This window comes from Neolamprologus brichardi, chromosome 16 (assembly GCF_056152115.1).
Source record: "Neolamprologus brichardi isolate AB-2024 chromosome 16, ASM5615211v1, whole genome shotgun sequence".
In the NCBI taxonomy this organism is placed as follows: domain Eukaryota; kingdom Metazoa; phylum Chordata; class Actinopteri; order Cichliformes; family Cichlidae; genus Neolamprologus; species Neolamprologus brichardi.
The window spans coordinates 1,400,499-1,423,947 of record NC_142119.1 but is presented as its reverse complement, the minus strand read 5'-3'; the positions used below and the strand labels follow the sequence as shown (position 1 = coordinate 1,423,947).

Genomic DNA, 23,449 nt, shown 5'->3' with positions numbered 1-23,449 from the left:
TTAACTAAAAGGGTCAAATTGAACTCGACCTCAGAGTGAGTTACAGTTTCTCTGGAGACAACACTTTTAAATCTGACTGAAGTAATATAAAGCTTACATGTGATCAAATATCAGCTTTTTGCGGCTCATTTGTTTGGGCACATGTTCAGCCTTTACAGGGTTCCCCTGTGTTGTGATGCTGTGTACATACAGTAGTAGGCACATTACTATGAAAGAGGATTAGGACCATGTTAAGAATTTTATAGGATGTACAGAAGCCATTGCAGTTGTTTGGTTGAAACAACAACCACAATCTCCACATTTAGACTTTTTTTCCTCAAAATACTAATTAAATTTAATGTCGAAATTTCAACTTTCATCCTAAAATGGCCATTTTTTTTCTAAATGTGAAAACTTTTATATGTGTTTTTTTTTGTTTGTTGTTTAAAATTTGACTTTTATATATTTTTAGTTCATATTTTTGTATTTTTGCTTTTATTTTCCACAGTTTAAAGTTTTCTTTCATTTTAATTTTTTATATATTTCATTTTTCTGTATTTATTTATTGCATTTGTTTTCAAATGTATTCATTTTTTACCCCAGTTTTTGCACAAATGTGTTTTTCTTTCCTTGAAATATTTATCTTTTTTGTAATTTAAACATTAAGACTTTGTACCAAAATGTATGAAATCTTATAAAATAAAATATGATGCCTGCACAATGACTTTTTTCAGTTTTACACATTTTTATATTTCAATTCTTAGGATTGGTGTTTGAAGCAGGAATTTTTATCATAATTAAAATGTTATGAGATGTTTCTTATGAACAGAAATGTACAGGTTCTCAAACTTAAGTAAAGATGCGCACAGCCAGGTGAGACATATGAAGTGATAATCACATAAGAAAATGAGATGTTGATTTCCCTTAAATATAGCTGATACTACTACTAATACTACTAATAATAATAATAACAACAACAACAATAATAAAAAAAGAAGAAGAATTGACTAAAAATAAGATTTAGCCCAAGATTCTGACTTTAACTTAATTTAATTTTAATTCAATTACTTGTAAATTTTCCATTTTTTGTTAAATAAACACGATGTAAAATGTTAAATTTAAAGGAATATGTTCAAAATTAAATGTACTTGATTGGTATACAAATATACCAATAACATTTTCTAAAATATTCTTAAAGAGGAAGAATTTTACCTTTGTTTTGTTTTATTTTACTTTCACTTTCCTTTAATTAAAACATTTTTTACTGAGGTTTTTTTTTCTCTTTCTTTTTTGAGCGTGAAAATAATGTAGAAGAAACCGACTAACAAGTACACCTCCGCACCTGTAGGTGTCGCTGCACAGAGCGCGGAGCTGCAGACGTGACGCGTTTCTCCGGCACTCGTTGGTGTTCAGCGCATGTGCAGCCGGATGTGGGTCATTATCAGCAGTAGCATCGTGGTTTATGGACGGCTAAGTGAGTGTTTGTCTCAGTTTGTGTGGCGTTTGTAGCTTCCAACAGCGAAAAATGAGTGAAAGTGGCGCCGAAGCGGCTCCTGCTGCGGCCAAAGAGCTGCTGGCGCTGAATCCTGCACAGGAGTCCGACTTCAGAAAGAAGGTTCAGGAGGTGAAGAAGAAGAAATCAGGCAAGGTGGGTGAGACATGTGGCCTTGAAGGAGACCCGATAGTCTGCAGTTATTTTCCTTTTGTTTACTGTCGCTGAGTTTACTCTCAGACTGCGTATGTCTTTCTCTGTAGTCTGTGTTTAACTCGGGTTCAGGTGCCGTGACATCTTTACAGGCTCGTGGTCTTTACTTTGTCAGTCGGCCCACGTGCAGCGTATTTACTCAGGTTTACAGATGTAAGGCAGGCCCATTTAAAAAAAGAAGAAGAAATGACACCATGTCTCAAATTATTAAGTTTACGGACTGAGAGGAAGATTAATTATTACAGTAAAGAAATAAAGAGAACTGCCCCCAAAGAAATGTGACCAAACTGAATGTAAACTGATTTAAACAAGAAAATCTGTAAATGAGGCGAACATCTGTATGTTTAATTTATATAAATTGTATTTATTTTGTACTTTTATTTTGTAGACTTTTTAAAAGCCGGTCTGGGAAAAATAAATCTTTAAAGTACCGCATTTTCTTTTCTCAAAATTTAGTCTGTGCATTATATTGTATTATAATCTGATCACAGGTGAAGGCCCAGCTATCTGTGTAATGTGGTGATCTGTCTTTTCCCCATCACAGGCAAACCGTCTGACCCCTGGAGTGATTTACGTCAGCCACCTGCCCCGAAACCTGGTGGAGCCTCAGCTCAAATCTTACTTCGGTCAGTTTGGGAAGATCTTGCGGCTGCGGCTGTCCCGCAGTAAGAAGGTAACCCTGAACATGTGGAAACAAACGTGTGAATGTGTGAGGGGCGATCAGAATCTTCAACTGCATCTGTAAAACTTTCACAGCTATTGCAGCGATGTATCACTTCCTTCAAACTTCACTTGGAGTCTTTTTTTTTTTTTTTTTTGGATAAATCTTTAGAGGGAAATGGTCACTGAGAGGCTGATTATAGATTGTGAGGTTTGAGGCCTCATAGCCAGAACAGAAACTTCCAGATAAAAATTTCGGGTATAACTCACCAGAAAAGGAGCCCACATGTTTCATCTAAGCAAAAAATGACCTTTGAACTATAACTTGGTAAAAAGTTGCAGGGATTTGTCTCCTGAAAGCAGTAACAAAGTAATAAAACTGACTCCCAACACCTCCGTGTTCAGCAGGAGCAGTTGAGGAACTTCTTGATTGCCATTCTTGAATCCAGCACGCTCTGCAAACATTCAGATTTCTTTATTTTGGTTCAAGTAGTCCAGACAGGAGCCTGTTTGAAGCTCCACTTCTTAAAATCTGGAGTTTTGGCTGAGACTGAAAATGATCTCAGATGTAAAAGTGGTCTGAGGTCAGATAACTGAGCCTAGAGTACTCTGGTGCATTAAGCTTATCACCTGCTCTGCCTGTTATCAGAGTGATAAAACCCATGTGCCAACAAACATCTGGAGGGAATGAAAACATCTGGAGGGCAGAATCTGTGACTGTCACGTTATTCCTCTCTCTGTTTGTTTGCAGACTGGTAACAGCAAAGGTTACGCTTTCATCGAGTTTGACTGCGATGAAGTGGCGAAGATCGTCGCAGAGACTATGAATAATTACCTGATGGGAGAGAGACTCATCAAATGTGAGTCAAAGCTCATCTTTTACTTCCTGATTAACAGGAAGTTTTCCTCTAAGGGTCTTATTTCCTACCTGATGTTTATTTAAATTTATACTTTCTTTTTTTTTTTTTTCCTCCCAGGTCAGGTGTTTCCTCCTGAGAAGGTGCACGAGAAGCTGTTTGTCGGCTCGGAGCGAGGGTTCAAAAAGCCGACGCATCCCGCGGTAACGCGTTACAACAAGCAGCACACGGAGGAGGAAATTGCAAAAATGACCGGCAAGCTGCTGCGCAAAGAGTCAAGGCTCCGAAAGAGGATCGCAGCATACGGCATCGAGTACGAATTCCCCGGATTCGTAAGTGTTTACACGCTGGAGTGGAAACATTAAACGGATTTAGGTTTTAAAAACTGGAAATGTGCCGTGACATGGCGGCATATTTAAAGGCGTCTGATCTAAGTAATGGATTTCTTCCAACTAAATTCCAAACAGCGTGCAGCTGTGATCTGTTCAGAAGCTTCAGTTTTTACAAAAAAGAAAAAGGATTTTCAGAGAATTACAGGCTGATAACAGCGATTTGGAATACTGCTGATTCCATATAAATTCAACTGAATCTGGAAAAACGTTCCCACCTGCCCCCCTCAGAATCATCTGGTTATTTACAGAAACTTTAGATTATTTAATGAAGCCATGCACACTTTTACCCTCACTCTTTCTTTCGAGTCATTCCCTGCAGGAATCTCCCCACTTCAGATATAAATGCCACAAACTGAACTGTGGGCTGTTTGTAGCTTAATAAAAAGGTTTTCAAAGTATGAAATCCCGTGATGTGCTGCGATTTAAGCCTGCGGGCTGCTGGGACTTGCAGTAGACACCCTGCACAGTAAACAGTGAAAACTACAATCAGTGTCTTCATACTCTTTATTCTGTCTGAGCAACAGTCCAGAAAGTCAAAGCAGATTCTCTTTAACGTCAGGCCTCAGTTACTGTGTGCAGTCAGGATGTTACACTGTCAGCTCGGCTTGGTAAAAAAAGTCAATATTTTTTTTGTTTTGAGACTGTTTATTTTTTCCGAGGTCTTATAAACTTCACCTTCACTGCTCTCTGCGCTCTTCCAGGCGGCTCAGGTTCCTAAGAAGAAGTCATCCTCCGATGCCGGGAACGTATCTTCGTGCACTGACGTAAGTCTTGTTGTCATGTTTGGTTTTATGTCGGGCGCAGACTGAAAATGGCCCCGGGTCTCTCAGTGGTCTGGGGCCAGATAACTGCGCCTAAAGAACTGCGGTGCGTTAAGCTTATTGCGCGAGTCTGATAGTGCCAGCGTGATAAAACCCATGTACCAACATTTAAGCCTTTTACTTAAAATGGATGCATTTAACAACAAAATCTGCAAAAAAGGATTGATATCATCCAGAGAGACTGAAGAAAGGTGTTGAATTTGATGCCTTAGCATCTTGCTGTACTTTCATGCAGTACTGGTTTTTACCACAAGGTGGAGCAGTGAGTCAGCATCATCTTTGCTCTTCTTTAGGACAGCACACCTGTCTGCACACCCTCTTTCCTCGAGAGAAGGAAGTCCACGGCGGCGGAAAATGATGCTGATGATGAGATCATCATCAAGATGCCAGCTGTAGACAAAGAGGAAGACTCTGAGGAGGAAGAAGAGGAGGAGGAAGAGGAAGAAGAAGGGAGTGACGACGAGGAGGAAGAGGGAAGCGAGGAGGACTCTGAGGAGGAGGCTGAGTGAAAGTCCTGAGTTTTGTTGTGGACTCTGAGAGCAGAGAAACGAACGTCAGGATCCTGAACTGAATTGTTCTGTGTTCAGAAATCGAGGGGACATGTTTGTGTGACGGACACCGCTGAAGACGAGCTGCGACCGCGCGTGTACGACACACGAGGCTGCGTTTAGATTTTTTGCTTCGTCTAAAAATGTGTAAACTATAATTCTTCAACAATAAATGTAAATATGGAAGGAAAGCAGGTGGGAAGGTAGCTCGCCTGTTATCGCTTCACATTTCAGCCACAGACTGTATTTAAAAGATGGTCGTAACCAAAGGGGCGTCACCTTTGTTGAGGATACCTGCCACCATTTACTTCTCAATTTCTGGTGTGTGTGTGTGTGTGTGTGTGTGTGTGTGGAATACACTTTAACTGCCGTGTATTCATCAGACCTCTGATAACTGAGGTAATTTTGATCGCAGCACATCTGTGAATTTATTAAATATTTTCCCAAATAAAATTAAAAGTTTATATTAAAACCAACCAGAGATTTCCGATTTGTTTTATAGCCTCAGATTTTCCAGTGTTGCACTTTTAGACGTCGTCTAAACGCCCGTTCACCCTTACTGGAGATTCAACTAAGTGGAATTCTACATCATGACCACAAACGCCTCTGAAACCCGACCCTGACTAAATGGCATGTCGACAAAGCTCACGCCTCTTGTGATTGGCCTGTTGAGTACCATCAGCCCTCCTGTTTCCAGCTACGTTTTTGGGGCAGTTCTTGAATTTAGCCGTCAGAATAAAATCATTGTGTCAGTATAAGGAAAAATAATCATACGGTCAATATAAGGACACAAATGTCTGCAAATTCATGGTGGGAGATGGCTGAGACCTTCAGAATGAGCAAAGAAGTGAAAAAACTAGAGGGACAAATTTAAGAGTGAGAACCTAGAGAGGGGAAAAAATACCTGGCTTTTTGATTGTATCAGCTGTCAAGTAAAAAAGGGGCATAACCTCACCATAAATGCCGCTGCTAACATAGGCTACATTATTGACTCTGCAAAGACTCATTGCAGAAGTCTAAATCAGGTCTCTGATGAACACTTTTTGGGTGAAAGTTGGTGCGTCTGTGTTTCCTGAAGTCAACGCACGTGGGGTGAACTTGTGCGTGGACTGATTTATGGACAAAAAGATGTGACAGCATGTACAGGCCAGTGTAGAAACATAAAAATGGAGAATCGGGGTGAATCTGCAGTCCCTCCTGTGTAGCTTCATCTCATTTTAGTCCATTTAAAATTCAAACTTCTGACTGATAGTCTGGCTCTTTAGGAATTAAACAAGCATCTGCCGCAGCAGAATCATTGTATTTAAAAACTAAGTCGACTAATGAGGAAGAGCATGCTTGTTAGTGTGCAGAGTGCTCCAGCATTGACAGATTTCTGCTTTTAAAAATGAATGATGTAAGCGTCTGAATAAACTACTGTACTGTAGTGAACTTTTAAAAGAGCTTTGGAAAAACACACAAAAAACTAATTTCTCTGTTGAGTAAAATCTGAAGCTCGCACACTTTGCGGTAGTTTCCCGGGAGAAACCAAAGCTGGAGGCAGTGCAGAGAAACTCAGCAGGGGAAACAGGAGTGCTGAGCTGGTGACGTTTTGAAGACTCGAGCTGAAAGTTTTTCTCTGAATCGAGGGGACGCTGTGACTGCTCGCTCGTTCACTAACAACTAATGACAATAAACATACGTGTGTTTATCTTTGAACTTTATTTAATTCAGCTTAATAAAGTGTGACTTAATAATGCATACGTCTCTTTGAAATGAAGCTGTTGAACTGATTTGTTTTTTAAAGGTGTTAAATGTGTTTAGTCTTTCAATTTAAACTTTAAGTAGAAAATTTGCTTTCTTTTTTTATTTTTAAACTGAAAAAAGGGTGTCCCGATAAAACCCTGCAAAACCCCCGCATTATAAATAGAACTTCCCACTTCCTGTTTGACAGGCTGGACCTTCAGTGTGGAGCACTTCTCTGTAACAATATGAAAGTTTTGAGTGTGTGGTTAGTTTTTACAGCGAGAAAAAGCTGGCGAGCGGGGAAAATCCTTGCAGGAGAGATCAGAAACTCCACACAGTTTGTTTTATTACCAGTAAAAGGGCTGAAAAAAATTCCGTACTTCAGCATAAGTAATGTGACGCTCCTGAACTGGCCTCTGTTTACTATTCATTTACAGGAAATCTGAGAAATGCAACTGACTCAGTCTTTGTTTTATGTGTAAAACATTTCTCTAAACTTTCTATGAGTAACAGCTGTGACACAGTTGTGTGATTTGGTTCCTGAAAAAAATTGCAGCAATCGTTAAGTCCTGTTGGGTAAAACTGATTGATACTGATGCTCACCTGTAGAGATTGGTATCGGATCAATAATCAGGCTCTATCCTCCAAGTTCAGCATGTAGCCCACTGAATTGTTGTTGTTGTTTTTTTTAGAAATTAAAAAATGTACTTCAATCATGCACAATAAAAAATCTCTGAATCTGTTTGTGTTGAATGTCACATCTTTGAATAATAGCCGACAGCACATTTAAACAGAAGTTGACCCAAAGACAGGCACGTATACCTTCCTCTTCTCAAAACAAAACCGAAAGGTGTGTTAACTTATTATTGTGGAAAATGAAAGTGATGTGGTGGTAATTGAAATGTGTTCAGAATTTGGTGAACTGAGATTGATCTCACAAGTTATGAAACACTGCTCTGCCTTACATAAGCTGCTTTTATAGGTTAAAAGTATCAGTATCGGTATTGATATCAGCAATACCTCCCCTGTATTACCGGGTGTTTTTGACCTTTCAGAAGGGGAATGTAGACCATTTTAAAGATTCCTCTTTCCGAAGAGTTTACTATAGAAGAAGCTCTTGTATAGAGGTTATTCTGCCTGTAAACACAAGAGCTCAAAAAGTTTTGAATCAATTCCGACAAAACTTTGCAGGGGTGTAAACCAGCGGTCCCCCACCAGATCGGTTTAATGTCAGACAATATTTTCACAGACCGGCCTTTAAGGTGTCGCGGATAAATACAACAAAATAAAATGATACGATCAAGACAAAAACTGGTGTTTTGTAAATATAATAATAAACGTGAATTCACTGTAATTGTGTAACTTTATTAGCAGAGTCCTCCGGAAATGCGCCAACAACATTAAGAGTAACATCCCCCTCTCTGCCCCTTAATGCTCTCTGGTTGCTATGGTAACGTGTAAATATTTCTTTCAAAATCAGACGCACAGCTACAACACGGGAAAAGATCCAGGGAAACCGAGTTAACGATAAAAACCATGAATTTCACACCTAAACTTCAACTCTCACGTCTCCCTGGTACCAGTTCGTGACCCGGGGGTTGGGGACCGCTGGTGTAGAGTGCGGTGATGTTAACGGTCCAATAAAATTTGGCCTACATCTACTGAGGTCTTGAAGGTCAGCAGATTGATCTTAATGTCAAAGTGCTCTGTAGACTTAAACCTATGATTCTTCCTGCCTTTGTCTGTATTAACAACATATAGGCATGTAGGAGATGATATACGGGGATTCTAAGTATCTTCCTCTGAAGGTCAACCAGGGTCAAACTTTCATAAAATGTCTATTATCTTTAAAATTCTACTGCCTTTGTTTGTATTGGAAATATTTATAAATGATGCTGTTATGCCTGGACTGAGGTAATCAGGTAATAGGCTTCGTCTGGCCACGAAACTGCTTGTCAGTCAACTGTCCCAACAAAAACTATACAGAACGAAGATCAGTGATCACAGGGTGGGTGGAAGACGCGATGAAGCACCTCATGATAACACCAAAATGTGCAAAGGATGAAAGAAATGACAGGAAATCGTGCAAAGTTGTGCAGTTTATGAAGACGTGCCAAATGTTTTTGTCTAACCTCACACCTTCATTTAATCGTCTTTGTGACCATTTGACCTTTGACCTTACAGATGTCACATGAACGGCAACATCACCTCAAATTTTTACAGGTGTGCAATTGAGAGCTTGCTGACGAGCTGCATCACAGTTTGGTACGAAGCTGCTCTGCCAGCAGCCGTAAATCACTACAGAGGGTGGTGAAGGCAGCAGAGCACATCACTGGCACGAGGCTTCCTGCCATTCAGGACATTTACCTCCAGCGATGCCTCCGTAAAGCACACAGCATCATCAAGGACCACCCAGCACATCAGCTGTTCTCCTTGTTACCATCTGGCAGACGTTACAGGAGTCTGTCTGCTCGGACTACAAGACTTAAAAACTGTTTTTACCACCAAGCCGTACGACACGTCAACCACAACACTTAAACACACAACACAGCACTCAGAAGCTGCAGCTTCACAGGTACTCTGTTTAATCTGCACTGGTCACTTCACTTTATTGTTATTGATATTTATATTTAAAGTGCAATACTGTAATTTTCTGCTGCTCATTCCTGTGCAATATCCCATCTGCCCTCCCGTCATATTTCTTTTCAAGATTTTCTTATTTAATCACTAGTGTACATATATTTATATTTATAGATACATATATATTTTGTCATTTTTTCTCTTTCACCATGTCTCTCTAATATTTAGCTCCTTACTATTTTTATATTTTATCATATTTTATTATATTTTCTCCTACTGTACCATGCTGCTGAGTGACTGCTGCTCGTCAAACACATTTCATTGCAATGTTGACCCTGTGCTAACTTGCATATGACAAATAAAACTTGAAACTTGAAACTTGAAACATACTCCATTACACATAATACGCATTGCAAAGCCTGCGTAACTATTAATAAGTCAGCCATGTTCCTGTGAATCAGAAATAGCAAAGAACTGTTGGAGACATGCGTCATTACTTTAAAATGGTCATCAAAGCAAATTTAGGGGAAGTCCCGATGACGTCTACCGCATCTCATAAGAGGAAGCGGAAGATGCACCATGCCTGGGCACCATGCGTCTAAAATCAGTGTTGTCATCTCGGTTTATAGGAAACATCCTCACAAAAATGGCTGTTCTGCTTGGACTTTTTTCAGCTCTCCTATTCGGTAAGCTTTATATATTTTTATGCAAAGCCTGTGTGTTTACATTAAAGAAACAAAGTCAGCTGGTTTCTGTGGGATTAGGTTTGAAACTCATATTAAACATGGCTGTTTGTTGCATCATCGAAAAGTCCAATACCAGTGTTTGAGACTCATTAACTGCTGTACTTTTTTTTTTTTTTTTACATTTTAGTGTCCGAAGCCATATTTGTGTACAATGTCAACTCAACCATCATGGACTCAGCACTCCTGGGATGTAGCGTGCCAGTTAAAACAGACTTGAAAAATCTTCGCTTTTACTGGCAGGATGAAAGGAAGGCTGTTTTGTACTCTTTCAATAAAGGAGAGACAATGTTCACGCATGTAAAAGAGCCTTATCTGAACAGGACCGCGGCCTTCACCCAGGACATGACGAAAGGAAATATTTCAGTCCTAGTCAAGAATTTGACTCTTGGAGATAACGGGAGGATATTTGAAGCTTACGCTGCAGTTTTTAATGGTTCGGAGACAGTGATGCAGACCTCAAAAGTTTGCCATGTAAATTTGTATGTAACAGGTAAGAGAGGAAGTTGGCTTTGCTGGTGTTTATGTTTTATGAAGAAGTTAGTATACCAGCGAAATTTCTGAAAAAGGCTTTTTTGAGTTAACACTCAAAGTTCACACTAAATATGCAGAAGTGGTTTGGGATTAAAGAGAAAAGAGAAGATATGTGAACGCTTTTCTTTTTGTGAATTTCACTTTAGTTAGAGTACGTGATTTTAAATCATAATGGATTGCATAACTAAAGACACAACTTCCCATGTAATTTATTTTAACTCACTACATGTAAGAGTTATCTGACCCAGCCCTGGTCATGAAGTAAAAGCGACCTTACAGTTGGGATTCTCTAAAGTTAATTTAAAACATAAACCTTCGAACTTTTTTTTTTTTTTTTTACATTTGGCTAACTACCTGCTAGCTAAAGATATAAGACATAAAATAAAGAAAAACTATTAGAGATTTAGCTGATTTTGAAATGTGTTATTAGCTGTGAAATACAACAGGCTAGCTGTTAGCTTTGGATAAAACTGGGTTTATAGTTAGCTTTAACGATCAGAAGAAATTACTTCTACTGATTTAAAGGTATTAGTGGATGGATATTATTAGCCATGACCATGCAAACTGTAGTCGATCACAGAGGGTTTTGGGAGCCGGTTGGGGAATAAACCTTTTCTCTAGCAACAGATGGGTTGCTAGGGAAAAATTCAGGTCACTGATTGGTCAGTAGGCCTGTGTGACTTTAGCAGTCATTTTCCCAGCAACTACCAGCAACCAGTCAGGAATTATTCATTTCCCCTCATGACCAGTCTTGATGTCAGACAAGTTAACATCATCACGTGTCTGCAAAACCTCAGTAGGTAGAAGGATGGTATCAGTTTGATTAGTGTTACTCGAAACCGAACAAGCATTCTTAAAGATGAAAGGGACTTTTTAAAATGGACTTTAACATTCTTCTCCTCTCTCCTCAGTGCCTTACAAGCACCTCAAGCTGGCTGTAAACACTAAAACAATGACTTCAGTGTGCACGCTGCATGGTGTATTTCCAGCTCCTGAGATACGCTGGACCATCCACTACAACCACTCTGAATCCTTAGTTGACTCGAAGCATGTCCACACTAAGACAGAGCAGGATCCTGAAAACTATCTGTACACCTCCAGCAGCACTCTCCACATCCCTGCAGGTCATTACCGAGCCATTACCTGTCTGTGCCACAACCCCACTTCAAATATGACTCTGAATGCCACCTATACTTTAAGCAAAGGTAGGTTAAAAGTTCATAATGCCCTGTTTTCAACATGTTGAGTCAGAAAACAGGAAACAGGAAGAGCTTTGTGGATAGAGACTGTGTCTTTCTGCTTCTCCAGGTGCAGCAGTGTGGAGTTTACCTGGCCGGACTGCAGGTCTCATAGTGGCTGCTGCAGTTCTTCTAACAGCTCTGCAGCAGCTGTAGTTCACACATGATGTGAGTTGATCGACAGAAGAAGCTTTTTTCAGGTTTATATATGATTAAAGGACGTGTATGTGTTTCTGTCTCTTGTGTATGTGACACAGCAACATCTTAGTGCCTTTACATTTTGAATACAGGTATTAAAAATAGATTAATCTGTGTATTTTGTCCAGCTGAAGATAGAAAAATCTGTTAATTTATTTTCTGTTCCTTTCTCAAGGCCTGGTTTTGGTGGTGGACGACTTCAGCTGATCTAGGATATTCAAAGAACACCAAAGTTTGCGTGACTTTTGATGTATTTATAAGTGTATTTATGCCACACTACTCCAGTCTTATTGCAAGCCTAAATCAGAGACTTTTGAAAATGCTGCTTATCCAGTTTCAGTCTGGCCTGGACGGGAAAACTCAGACTGAGTTTCATGAATCAGAAAAATGAAACCAAAAGATCACACCTAGGATCAGGTTCCCTGTGTGGTTTCATCCATTTCGTGTCTGTAGTTACTTCAGGATTTCAGAAAAGGAACAATTGCGCACACATGTGGGTTAAAAACCTCGAGGTGGATAATAATAGTCCTGCTAGTTTTGTGTTCAGTGAAGGGAGTGCGGGTAGAAGATGAAAGGAGTAGAGATTGTGAAGGTGGATGAGTTTAAATGTTTGGGCTCGACCTTCCAAATAGACAGAGCAGACGAGACGTGAAGAAAAGAAACAGAGGAAGACCTCAGAGATTCATGGATGTAGTGAAGGACTGGTGATGGAGGAGGGTGCTGGGAGGGATCTGTTTTGAAAAGCAGCTGAAAACTCCTTTTCAACATGTTTGTTTTTTTAGCAATATGATTGTGAAGCACTTTGTGATATTTATCTATATGATTAAAATTTTATTTTACCTATGCTTCTGTTTCTTATTTTACAGTTTTGCCATTAAAGTTCAAAGGTTATATTAGTTCTTCCAGATATTCCCCGGTGGTTCCTGTAAAGTTTTGGAAATCCATTCAGATTATGCTGATGGCATAATGAACTACACTCACCAGCCTTATTGTGATTGGCTCATAACTGCGTGACAAGATGTAAACATAATGGTCTCCCCCTGCAACCCATAACAATGGCAGAGGAGAGCGCTGGACTGCAAACCACAAAGCACCTTTACATCCTTACTTTTTATGCTGCTGCGTGGCTTCATTTACAATAATAAATGTTTTTTAGTATATTTATGTTTTATATTATAAGTTTTATTCAGACTTCAAGAGAAATATGGTGAAGGACCCCCCCCTTTAGACTCCACCCTGCAGGCTGTACAGAAAGCATCCCTCAGTCATCAGTTTTGTGACCAAAATACAAAACACTTTATTTTTTTTCAGTGTGAACCAAAATATGCAACTGAGTCCATGAAATCAGAAGGAAAGAGATTACAGAGGTCAAGATGCCCAAAGCTTATCGCCATCTGGTGGAGAGAAAGCAGCTTTAAGTCACGTCCACACTGGCTTCAGTTTACTGATCTTGAAGATATGTCCATGTTTTTTGCTGTTTGTGGATGTTATCATTCATGAACATGATTAATAACCCACCATGAATTTATCAACCAACGTCTGCATCTTTTCATAGATTTTACAGGACCTGATTAAACTGATTGAGGCTAATGGTGCGAATAATGCAGAGCTGTGTGAAATAGGCGTCTCTCTCTCTCTCTCTTTAATATTGTAGTTTCTCTGTAGTTATTATTACATAAATAAACTTCTCTTTTAGCACAATTTTCAGATATTTCATGAATCTAAATATTTTTTTCATCTTTTTGCACAAAAATCTTGAAGACCTCCACATCTGTAAACCAGATGTTTGTTCACATTTAGCTTGAAACTGAAGCATGGAAGTAATTTGTTGTTGATCAAAGTATTATGGAGTTACTGGTTCATCAGTGTTTTGATGATAAAATAATACAAGCGTACTGGATTACAGAAAGCACAATTTTACATGATTGAAAACTGTGATTAAATTTGAATGTTTTAGAGTAAGCATCACAAATAAAGGACAAGGTACAGGTGTGAGAAACCCAAACAGCCATTAAAATAAAGTAGCTCGGTCACTTGTGAGTTAAAGAAACTGGTTTTTTTGGATTATTTCTTCAGTAATTGTAGGTTATTATTCTCCTCGGCTTAACTTTTTATTGGTTTTCATGAGCCTGTTTGAGCTGGGCATATTGATTTAGTCATGACACGACAGGAAAATCTAATTATTCAATCATATTTTCAGCTCATTTTGGTTGATCTACTGAAGATGACACCACTTAGGACACAAATGTGGGACCCAAACCCTGCAAGAGACACCGAATCTCCTCACTGTAGGGTTAAAAGTTCAAGTTTTTCCTTTAATTTGTCCCTCGTCTGCAGCTGCGAGGTAAATTGGGAAAAATGAAGAGTGTTTTAAAGTGCCGCCTTTGTGGCTGCTTTAATGAAGTGTGTGTCTCTAAGGGTCCTGCAGGGTTAAGCCCATGTTTGTCAAACAATGTGAGAGAAAAGGTGCTGCTGCACAAGTGGCATTAGTGGTATTTGGTGTGTTTTTGCATACGTGTGTGTGTGTGATGGGTTTAGACGCCCGACCTTCTGGGTGGGGGGTGGAGGGTGAAGCCAGCCAGGACTTTAAGCTGTTGGACAGACGGGCTCACAGGGAGCAGAGCGGGAAACAGTCGAACAAGCTAAGCAAACAAGGAGAGGATTTTCCGCTCGGCCTGATCGTGTGTGGACACATGACGCCGCTGGAATCACGCTCAAAGGTCAGAGGTCAGACTTTAGCAAATACCAAACTAGTAAAGACCTCATGTGTTCAGTCAATAACATTTCCATTCATCTAGATCATTATTTCGTCTCCACAGTGAGTGGAGGGCGACATGCTGAAGAATCACGCCACCAGAGCTGAAATATGTTCAATGCAGTTCATTTTAGACACGAATGATTGTTTTAAAGTAGGTCTGAGTGTTTTCTGTGTCATTCTTTAAAATTAAAACGCATCCGTGCATCACTGAATTAATTCAAGCTGGCTTATATTTACTTTTCATGGACATTTGTTACATATATGTAGCGTTTCTTTGGCATTCTTTCAGTTTTATTTTGTTTTTTTCATCTGTCTGGATCAACAACATGAATACTTCAGTAGCGAACAATCCCCTGGCATTTATTTTGAAACTTCAGTTGCTGTTAACCAACTAGCATGCACTAGTTTGCTCTTGTTTCTCCTCCTTTCCCCTCTAATATGATCAGAATTTATAAAATAAAAATTGTATGGCATTCTTTAAGACTTAAAATTAATGACTGAGCAGGAAATAACTGAGGTTATAAGCTGGGTGAGAAGGAGGTCCATTTTTTCACATTCCCATAGAATCAGACAGAAACGCCCCCTTCTGGTCACTGGAAACACTGCAAGTCCAAAGCATTGGTTTCACTTTTCAGACCCAAAGACGCTGCAGACCTCTGGTTTCAAAAAGCTGAGAGCCAAAACGCTCAGCCTTCAAACGCACAACCTCACAAACCATTCAGTGATGTCACACAGGTTACATCTTTTAAATACAGGCTATGACAAACACTTTATTCCGTTTCAGACTTGCATGTTTCTGCAGCTTCCCTGAAAATGTTCTTTAGGAGTTATATCCAAACTCATTTAGAACAATCAACTGATCATTAAATGAAAAAGTCAATTTATGGGGCCAAACTCCCAGCATGCACTCAGGTAGTGCAGCCATTCTCGGGAGCCTCTTGTTCCTGGTTCCCATGTCTCTGCTGGGATTAATCCCTGAACCACAGGTGTGATAATCCCAAACAGAATGGCCCTGCTGAACACAGGGACTGACGGTGCTCAGGCCCCAGTCTGCTTTGATCAGAGCCAGCAGCAGCTGTTCCCGTCGGTCCACAAACGGAGCCGGGAACGCCAAAGATACAAGAGGGCTAAACGACCCAACAGGGATCCTCTGTGACAGACACTGAGGGATGGAGGTGTTGGACAAACTCAGGACAAACGTCACCCTGAACAGATTTAGCAGCAGGCAACACAGTAGAAGAAGCTTTGCACAGCGACCAGGACACTGATGATGAGTTTAAATCAGAGAGAAGAGTCTTTGATAGTTTTTACCTGTCACGGTGCTGAGGAGACCCGTCTGAAGGTCTGCTACTCGGTGTGGGCTTAAATGGGCAGAGGTTCATCAAGTCTGAAATGCTCTAAACGTGGACAACACGTCCTCTGGACCCTGCCTCTCTGATAGTAATGGGTTGCATCAGTGCCTGTGGAGTTGGTAGGTTGCACATCTGGAAAAAGACCATCAGTGCTGAAAGACACGTCCCATCGAGAAGACATGTTTTCAGGGAAGGTCTTGCATATTTCAGCAAGACAATGCTAAACCACATACCGCATCTATTCTAGCAGCAAGGCTTCACAATAAGAGTCCAGGAGCTGAAATGGCCTGACTGCAGTACAGACTGTTCACCAACTGAAAACATTTTGAAGCTTCATAAAATGAGTCAGTGGGCCCAGCAGCTCGAATCCTCAATCACCCAAAATGTCAGCAGCCACAGCAGCTGTGATGTCATGCACGGGTTTCTGGACTCCGCATTCAGAAGCCTCAATGTTAGCATTTTGTCGCTATTGATTGCTAAATACAGATAATTAACAAACAGATAATTATTATTGACCAGAAACAACAATGATAACATGGCAGCAGCCATAAAGCTAAATTCAGTGAAATTAAGTGTTTTTATGCTCAGCTCTAACCTGCTGCTAAGAAACTGATTTTCTACTCTATGTTGTGTTAGTGTAATCAGACTGTCAGTAATTTATCACAGAAGTTGTTTTTTTTAACAGAAAATTACATTTTTGCATTTTTTTCCACCCGATAGCCACAAATGGCACAAACTAACATTTCACATATTTCCAGATTTTCTTTTACGGTTTTGCTCCTGTTGAAATGTGTCCTCATCCTCATAGTTCCCAGTTTCCACAGACTGTCTGATAATCAGGGTTTTCTTTCCATTCTGCTTGAGTTTTTTTTACCTTTACCTTTCCTTAGAAACCACAATGAGATGCCTGTAGTTGTGAACTCCGGCTGTGAAAATGTATCGATTAGCTTCACCTTAGCGAACTACAGCAGCCGATAACAAGTGCTCAAATTATCCTGAGGCATAAAGAAATCTTATATTTTATGCACTCGGTTCTCAGAGCTGCTCCAACATAAAATACTTCTCCAAAGAAAGTCAGGAAAACGTCTTGCAGCAATTTAGAGAAATCATGATGTCATTACGGCTACGATTTTGGGTGGTTTTACCAAAATATCTCCAGCGTTACCTCCATGTGTTGCAGTGCTGGTGAAACATGTGCATTAGTCAGTAAGATCAGAAAACATCCACATAAAAGCCATCCTGTTCTCTTCCACATATCATGACTCTGAACATTTTTATTCATAAAATGTGTTTATTCTCTTTCGTTTGTGCTTCAAGATGATTGGGATCCAATCAGACGAGGACCAGGAGTGTTTCTGATTTACAGCAAAGACACTGATTGCACTTTGGAGCTCCTACACAGCATTGAACCAAGTCCAGGTCGTGATGGCAGATGGAAACCCCTCAGGGAGAGGAAGACAAGATCACGGAGCGACAAAAAAGCCCAAGAAAGATAATAAAAAATTTTAGATAAAGGGTAGAAAACATTCAAATTTCATTCCAGAGGAAATGTACAAATCAGAAAGAAAAAATAAAGAAGATGAAGATCATCTCCTTCTAAGGACGAGAAAAACTCATTTACTGCTCGAATGTTGTTGCAAAGAGTGACCAGCTGAATCTTACGTAAATTATCAAATAATCAACAAGGCTGCGGGTGGAAGTTATCCATCGATTTCTTTTATGTCTGTGTTTTGTTGCTGTGGATAGATATAGTTACAGTTTTATTCATAATCTGATTTGTTTTGTTTCATGAATGGACCCAAAAAGTCAATAAAAACAAAAGCATCACAGAAGCTGATCTAAAGTTTAGTAAAATAAGTAAAAGAGACAAAAGAAAATCATCCCAAGTTGAACAGACGGATCCTGAAACCGTCCGACATCAACGTCCTTCGAGGATTTAAAAAAAAGTAAAAAAGTAAAAAAAAAACATTAATGAAACCAAACTGTACCTTCATACTGAGTGCGTGATTATATTTGAAGTACATATCAGTGGGCTGAAATGCAATTTTTCTGGCATTTCTGATCCCTCGTAACCTCGTAATAGGAGCTAGCCAGATTTTCAGGGTTGAAAAACACATTTAAGCCGTGTGGGATGGATGGCTACTCCGAACAAGTCAGTTCATATGAGACGGCTCCTTCACGGGAGCAAACTTTTAATACCGGCTTCATCTTCTGGCTGTGGCTTCCTCTGGGTTAAAATAATTTTCTGATTAGTCCTGAAGTAGTTTTTTTAAAGCTCTTCTCAGATTTGTCTCATTTTATGTAGAACGGCTCAATTTGTTTGATCCACCGTCCATCCTATGTTAACCAAGGATGTGCATGTTTCTTATGAGTGTTTATAAAAGTTAAATGAATAATTTTTGAAAGAGAATCTTCCATAAAAATATTTAGAAATAAAGATTTAGTTTGCAGGACTTTAAAAACTGAATAGTTGGCAAGATAGTGCACCTGTTTGTCCACTGGAGGGCAGCCTTTACCAGTGAATTCCCAGTTGTGTGTGTGTGTGTGTGTGTGTGTGTGTGTGTGTTTGTGTGTGTTGATGAGAAGTCCTCTGCTCTAACTTTCCCACTCTGAAGTCCCGTTATGAGATTTTTGATTTGCAGATGTGTTGTTACCTGCTAACATTGTTTGTGTTGCCACTCAGATGTGGGCGAGCTATGTCCTGCAGTGGCCAGACACGCACACACACACACACAGAGTGAAACAAAAATACACAGTGAAACACACATGCTGTGGAGACTTTGTGGTAATATACCCTCCCTGTTGTCCTGTCAGGTTGCGTTTCACACTGTCAGGGTCACCCACCGTGTCCCGGGCTAAGCCTCGTCTCCCTTTGATTCACTCACACACACACACACACACACACACACACACACACACACACACACACACACACAGTGACACTGCAATCAGATTAAATGTAAAACGCATGTGCTCCACATCAAAGCGCAGCCGGCTGTGCGTGTCCTTTGCCATGTGTTCGACAACAATCGCACAACATTCAGAGAAACTCAGACTCAGCAATGATTCATTTTCTTCTTTCTTTTTCGACGTGTCAACACCTTCTCAGATCTCGGGAGGAGGAGGAGGGCCCGGCTCCATCGAGTTACGGCCCAGGTTATAATAAATCAGAAAGAAATGATTAAAAAGGACTTAAAGCCCCTCTCGGTGGACTCTATCTGAGAGCAGTGGGGTTACCACACAAACAGAGCGCGGGCCTCAGCGCCGGCCGGCCCCGCTGCCCCGGGATCTGCCCGCTGACCTTTGTATGAATAGAGGAAGATATTGACTGACAGTGCGGCCTGAATAGGAAGCCTGGTTAGCTCCCAGTTGAGCAGAGGGGTAAGGTGATACCCTCATGTTCCCCCACTGCTTGAGTAAACACCTCAGCCTCAGAGCAAAAACTGCAACAGTGACGAAGAGGTCAGGCCTGCAGACCCTCCTCCTCCTCCTCCCCGCTCGGTCACAAGGCCAAATCGATGCATCTGACCCCGCTTTTCTTCAGCAAATGAACTCTCACCCTGAGTCTAACAAAGAGACAGAGCGAGATAGGACTTTGTTTTTGGTGTGCACAAACAGAGCTGTCCACTCGAGGGTCCGTGTTAGCGGTGTGTGCCGAGGCCGAGAGAGTGAGATGGATGTGCCCACTGGAGCACTAAGTGGCCTGAAAGTGAGGTCTGTGTGCGAGTGTGTGTGTGTGTTACTCCAGCTCTGTGGGTCTCAAACGTTTTCTAGCCGGCCACGCACTAATTTAGTTCAATTTTATACCTACAATAGAGAGAAAATTCCAACAATCAGACGGGCCCTTTGAGCAAATACTTGGTAACAGTGGGAAGGAAAAACTCCCTTTTAACAAGAAGAAACCTTGAGCATAACCAGGCTCAGGGAGGGCCAGTTTTACTTCCTGTTTTTCCCTTCTCTTGTTCCCTACCTGTGTCTTTGTTAAAGTGTTTTGATGAGCTCCCTTTAGCTTGTTTTTCAGTTTATCTGTTTGAACTTTGCTGTCAGCTGAATTAAAAGGCTTGATTTTTAATATTTTGCCTGTCTGAGCTCTTCATTTAAATCCTCTACACCTTCTCCTGGACCTTTAGTCTAGAGGTGCAACTGTACATCTACAAAATAAGTCATTATCTGCTCCCTGAATCACTGAGAACTCAGACTCTTTACTGGGACTTTTAGGATCTTGCAGGAGTGCACGAGCACAGCACTTCTATCGCATATGCAGGTACACGACCATTTAAAGACAAACAGTGCAACTTTACACTGGACTCTAATGCACAGGGATCCTGCAAGAGTGTGGATAGATATAGTTACAGTTTTATTCATAATCTGATTTGTTTTGTTTCATGAATGGACCCAAAAAGTCAATAAAAACAAAAGCATCACAGAAGCTGATCTAAAGTTTAGTAAAATAAGTAAAAGAGACAAAAGAAAATCATCCCAAGTTGAACAGACGGATCCTGAAACCGTCCGAGATCAACGTCCTTCGAGGATTTAAAAAAACTACTTCAGGACTAATCAGAAAATTATTTTAACCCAGAGGAAGCCACAGCCAGAAGATGAAGCCGGTATTAAAAGTTTGCTCCTGTGAAGGAGCCGTCTCATATGAACTGACTTGTTCGGAGTAGCCATCCATCCCACACGGCTTAAATGTGTTTTTCAACCCTGAAAATGTGGCTAGCTCCTATTACGAGGTTACGAAATTGCATTTCAGCCCACTGATATGTACTTCAAATATATTCACGCACTCAGTATGAAGGTACAGTTTTGCCAAACAGTGCAACTTTACACTGGACTGTAATGCACAGGGATCCTGCAAGAGTGCAAACCTTGGAGTAATGTGATCTTTCCTTTTTTGTCTGCAGCGTGACCGCAGCGTTATGGACCAAAAGAGCAAAAGATGATTTGCTAAGTCCAGCGTGCAGTGTGTTACACTCGTCCAGTAACAAAGCTGCAAAGGCAAGCACGACTTTCTCGAGATCTGATGGAAAAAAAAGGATTTTAATCTGTTTTGCACAAACAAAGCTGTCCTCCAACATCCACTCGAGGGTGAGAGTGTGTCCTGAGCTGGGTAAAAACACGGTAACTGCAATATTTATTTGCTTATCAAGTGTCCCTGTATGAAGTTAAACAGGAAAAAGTGAAAGAATAATAATAACCAGTTTGGTAGCTCAAACTTTACTAACAGCTGTGACGGATCTTCAAAACACGAGGACAACGGCTCTCTGACAAATGACAGATCGTTAAAGCTGTGACTGTGTGTGAGACGGGACACCTTTCTCAGGTGTAGGCGGTTAGGTCCTGACGATCCTCTCTCTGTGAAGTCACAAAGCACGGCTGTGCCTCCCACTTCAGAGATGCACATGTGGATCGCGTGAAGCTGCAGGTATTTAATAAACTCACCAAGCACACCTTCAGACCCAGGAGTCACGTTTTTAATTCCTATGGATATTTACGGAGCAGTGTTGATGCCAAACAAGCTCTACCTTCATGTTTTGCCTCTCCACCAGCCCACTCTGTCACTGCTGCTGACCATTACTGTAGCTATTATTATCATCTGTTCTTGCAAAAATTTGTTCCCTTCCTGTTGAAAATGAAATTTATTCTCTGATCCTCAACTGTTTTCTTCCTCCCACCACAAAAAAATATCAGACCCAGATTCTGAAGTAAATTAAGCGTCTTCATTGTATTATGTTGTGGAATAACATATTTTAGTGTTGGCCAAGCATTTTATCTCAGTGTTTCACACTCGCCTGCACCTTCCTGCCTCTGTGACCTTGACTCAAAAAATACAGGAAAAGTGTATCAAGATTGGGGATGGGTATCGAAACCCGGTTCTTGTTGAGAACCGGTTCCCAGTGTTTCAATTCCTTGGAATCGTTTGCCATTTTTGCAAACGATTCCCTTATCGATTCCAGTCGCCCCGAATGACGTCACCACGTTGCGGAGCGTCATTTACCTGGCAAGAAACACGGCGCCGAGGCTCAAACGCTCAAAAGTTTGGTTCTACTTTACGAGAACGGATGACAACAGGGCAACCTGCAATACTTGCAAAGTAGATATTTCATTTAAGGGAGGAAACACTACGAATATACAAAAGCATTTGCTCACAAAACACACGATGACCTTAAATAAATGTCGTGTTTTTAATTCCGCTCCGGACTCGTGAATCTCAACCCAGCAGCAGCGGTAACGTTTGCACGTCCTCTCCCGTTAATGCGGCAGGTAAATAATCAGCTAACAGTGCAGATTATGTTAGCGCGATCTGCCTTATTACAAAACCTGCCATTACTGTGCATTTAGGTGACCATGATGAGAGAGACAGACAGAGTCTGGCTCAGATGCTGGCAGTTCTCGCTGCAGTCTACCGTAGCGTCTCCTTTCAGGCAGGATAGACGAATGTCACCGAGCAGTGACTCAGTTTGTGGTCAAAGGCTTGCAGCCGTTTGCCACAGCAGATGATTTTCAGTAAGTGAATGTGTTTAATTGTAGGCAGGGACATTACTGGATATTCTTGTGTAATTGCTACAGAAGAATATTTATTTTATTATTTTACATTCACAATTTTTTTCCTGGGGACCCTGTGACACCCCATTGAAGAGCCGTAGGCTGTGGATCTCTTAAGATCTCACTGTTGGGTTTGTAAGGCCACATTACTCCTTAATTTCTATCTTGTTCAAAGAGAAGATATAAAACAAAGATCTAAGCTAATCGACCTTAGTGTTCTCCTTTTTAAAAAGAATCGATAAAGAATCGAATCGTTAAACAGAATCGAAAATGGAATTGGAATCATGAAAATTTTATCAATACTCATCCCTAATCAAGATTATACTTTTCTTCCTCCCTTCTCAGCACCTCATAGTCTCTGCTTTGCTTCTATTTATGTGTGTCTGCTTCTACCTCTGCAGGCCTGTGTGAGAGCTTGCAGCACCGAAACCTCACAGCCATGAGAAAGTAGCCATACGTCGCCTGTTCCCATCACTCAGCGGCAGCGTTAAGGAGCTGGGAGCAGGGAGGGGCATCATTCCCATCTGATCCCTGCAGGGAGGGAAGAGGAAACTGGGCTGAAAACTCATGTTAACAGGTGGGAACTGAGGCAATTTCACAGCAGGGGGGGGTGTTTGTGAAACCGGCAACTGACAACAGTGAACCAAGTGAAAAGTCTGTAATGGCTTTAATGTAGTAAAAGCCTATTGATCTGTGAAACAGAGTAAAATCTGGGCCTTTCATAGCTCTAATTTTAGGGCAGTCCTGAATGCCTCAAAGCTTCAGTGCTTCGGCTGTTTATATGGTAATCAGCATTTTAAGGCCACAGACATC

General features: G+C 40.7%; 2 protein-coding genes and 2 non-coding genes across 4 annotated transcripts; all 4 read left to right on the top strand.

Annotated features, from left to right (window-relative positions):
- Positions 1–1,410: 1,410 nt before the first annotated feature.
- Positions 1,411–7,429, top strand: nifk (nucleolar protein interacting with the FHA domain of MKI67). Its single transcript, XM_006803759.2, has 6 exons — positions 1,411–1,627; positions 2,229–2,357; positions 3,096–3,204; positions 3,322–3,533; positions 4,295–4,357; positions 4,708–7,429. The coding sequence occupies exons 1-6, from the start codon at positions 1,505–1,507 to the stop codon at positions 4,921–4,923; spliced, it is 852 nt and encodes a 283-aa protein (XP_006803822.1). The 5' UTR covers positions 1,411–1,504; the 3' UTR covers positions 4,924–7,429.
- On the top strand, positions 2,890–3,020 carry LOC118455204 (small nucleolar RNA ACA64). The gene has a single exon (XR_004844062.1). It is a non-coding gene; the product is annotated as a small nucleolar RNA ACA64 (small nucleolar RNA).
- LOC118455205 (small nucleolar RNA ACA64) lies at positions 4,394–4,524 on the top strand. Its single transcript, XR_004844063.1, has one exon. It is a non-coding gene; the product is annotated as a small nucleolar RNA ACA64 (small nucleolar RNA).
- Positions 7,430–9,859: 2,430 nt separating the features above from the next.
- On the top strand, positions 9,860–12,272 carry LOC148098088 (CD276 antigen homolog). Its single transcript, XM_087829937.1, has 5 exons — positions 9,860–9,953; positions 10,141–10,503; positions 11,456–11,749; positions 11,853–11,950; positions 12,156–12,272. The coding sequence occupies exons 1-4, from the start codon at positions 9,860–9,862 to the stop codon at positions 11,936–11,938; spliced, it is 837 nt and encodes a 278-aa protein (XP_087686063.1). The 3' UTR covers positions 11,939–11,950; positions 12,156–12,272.
- Positions 12,273–23,449: the final 11,177 nt, after the last annotated feature.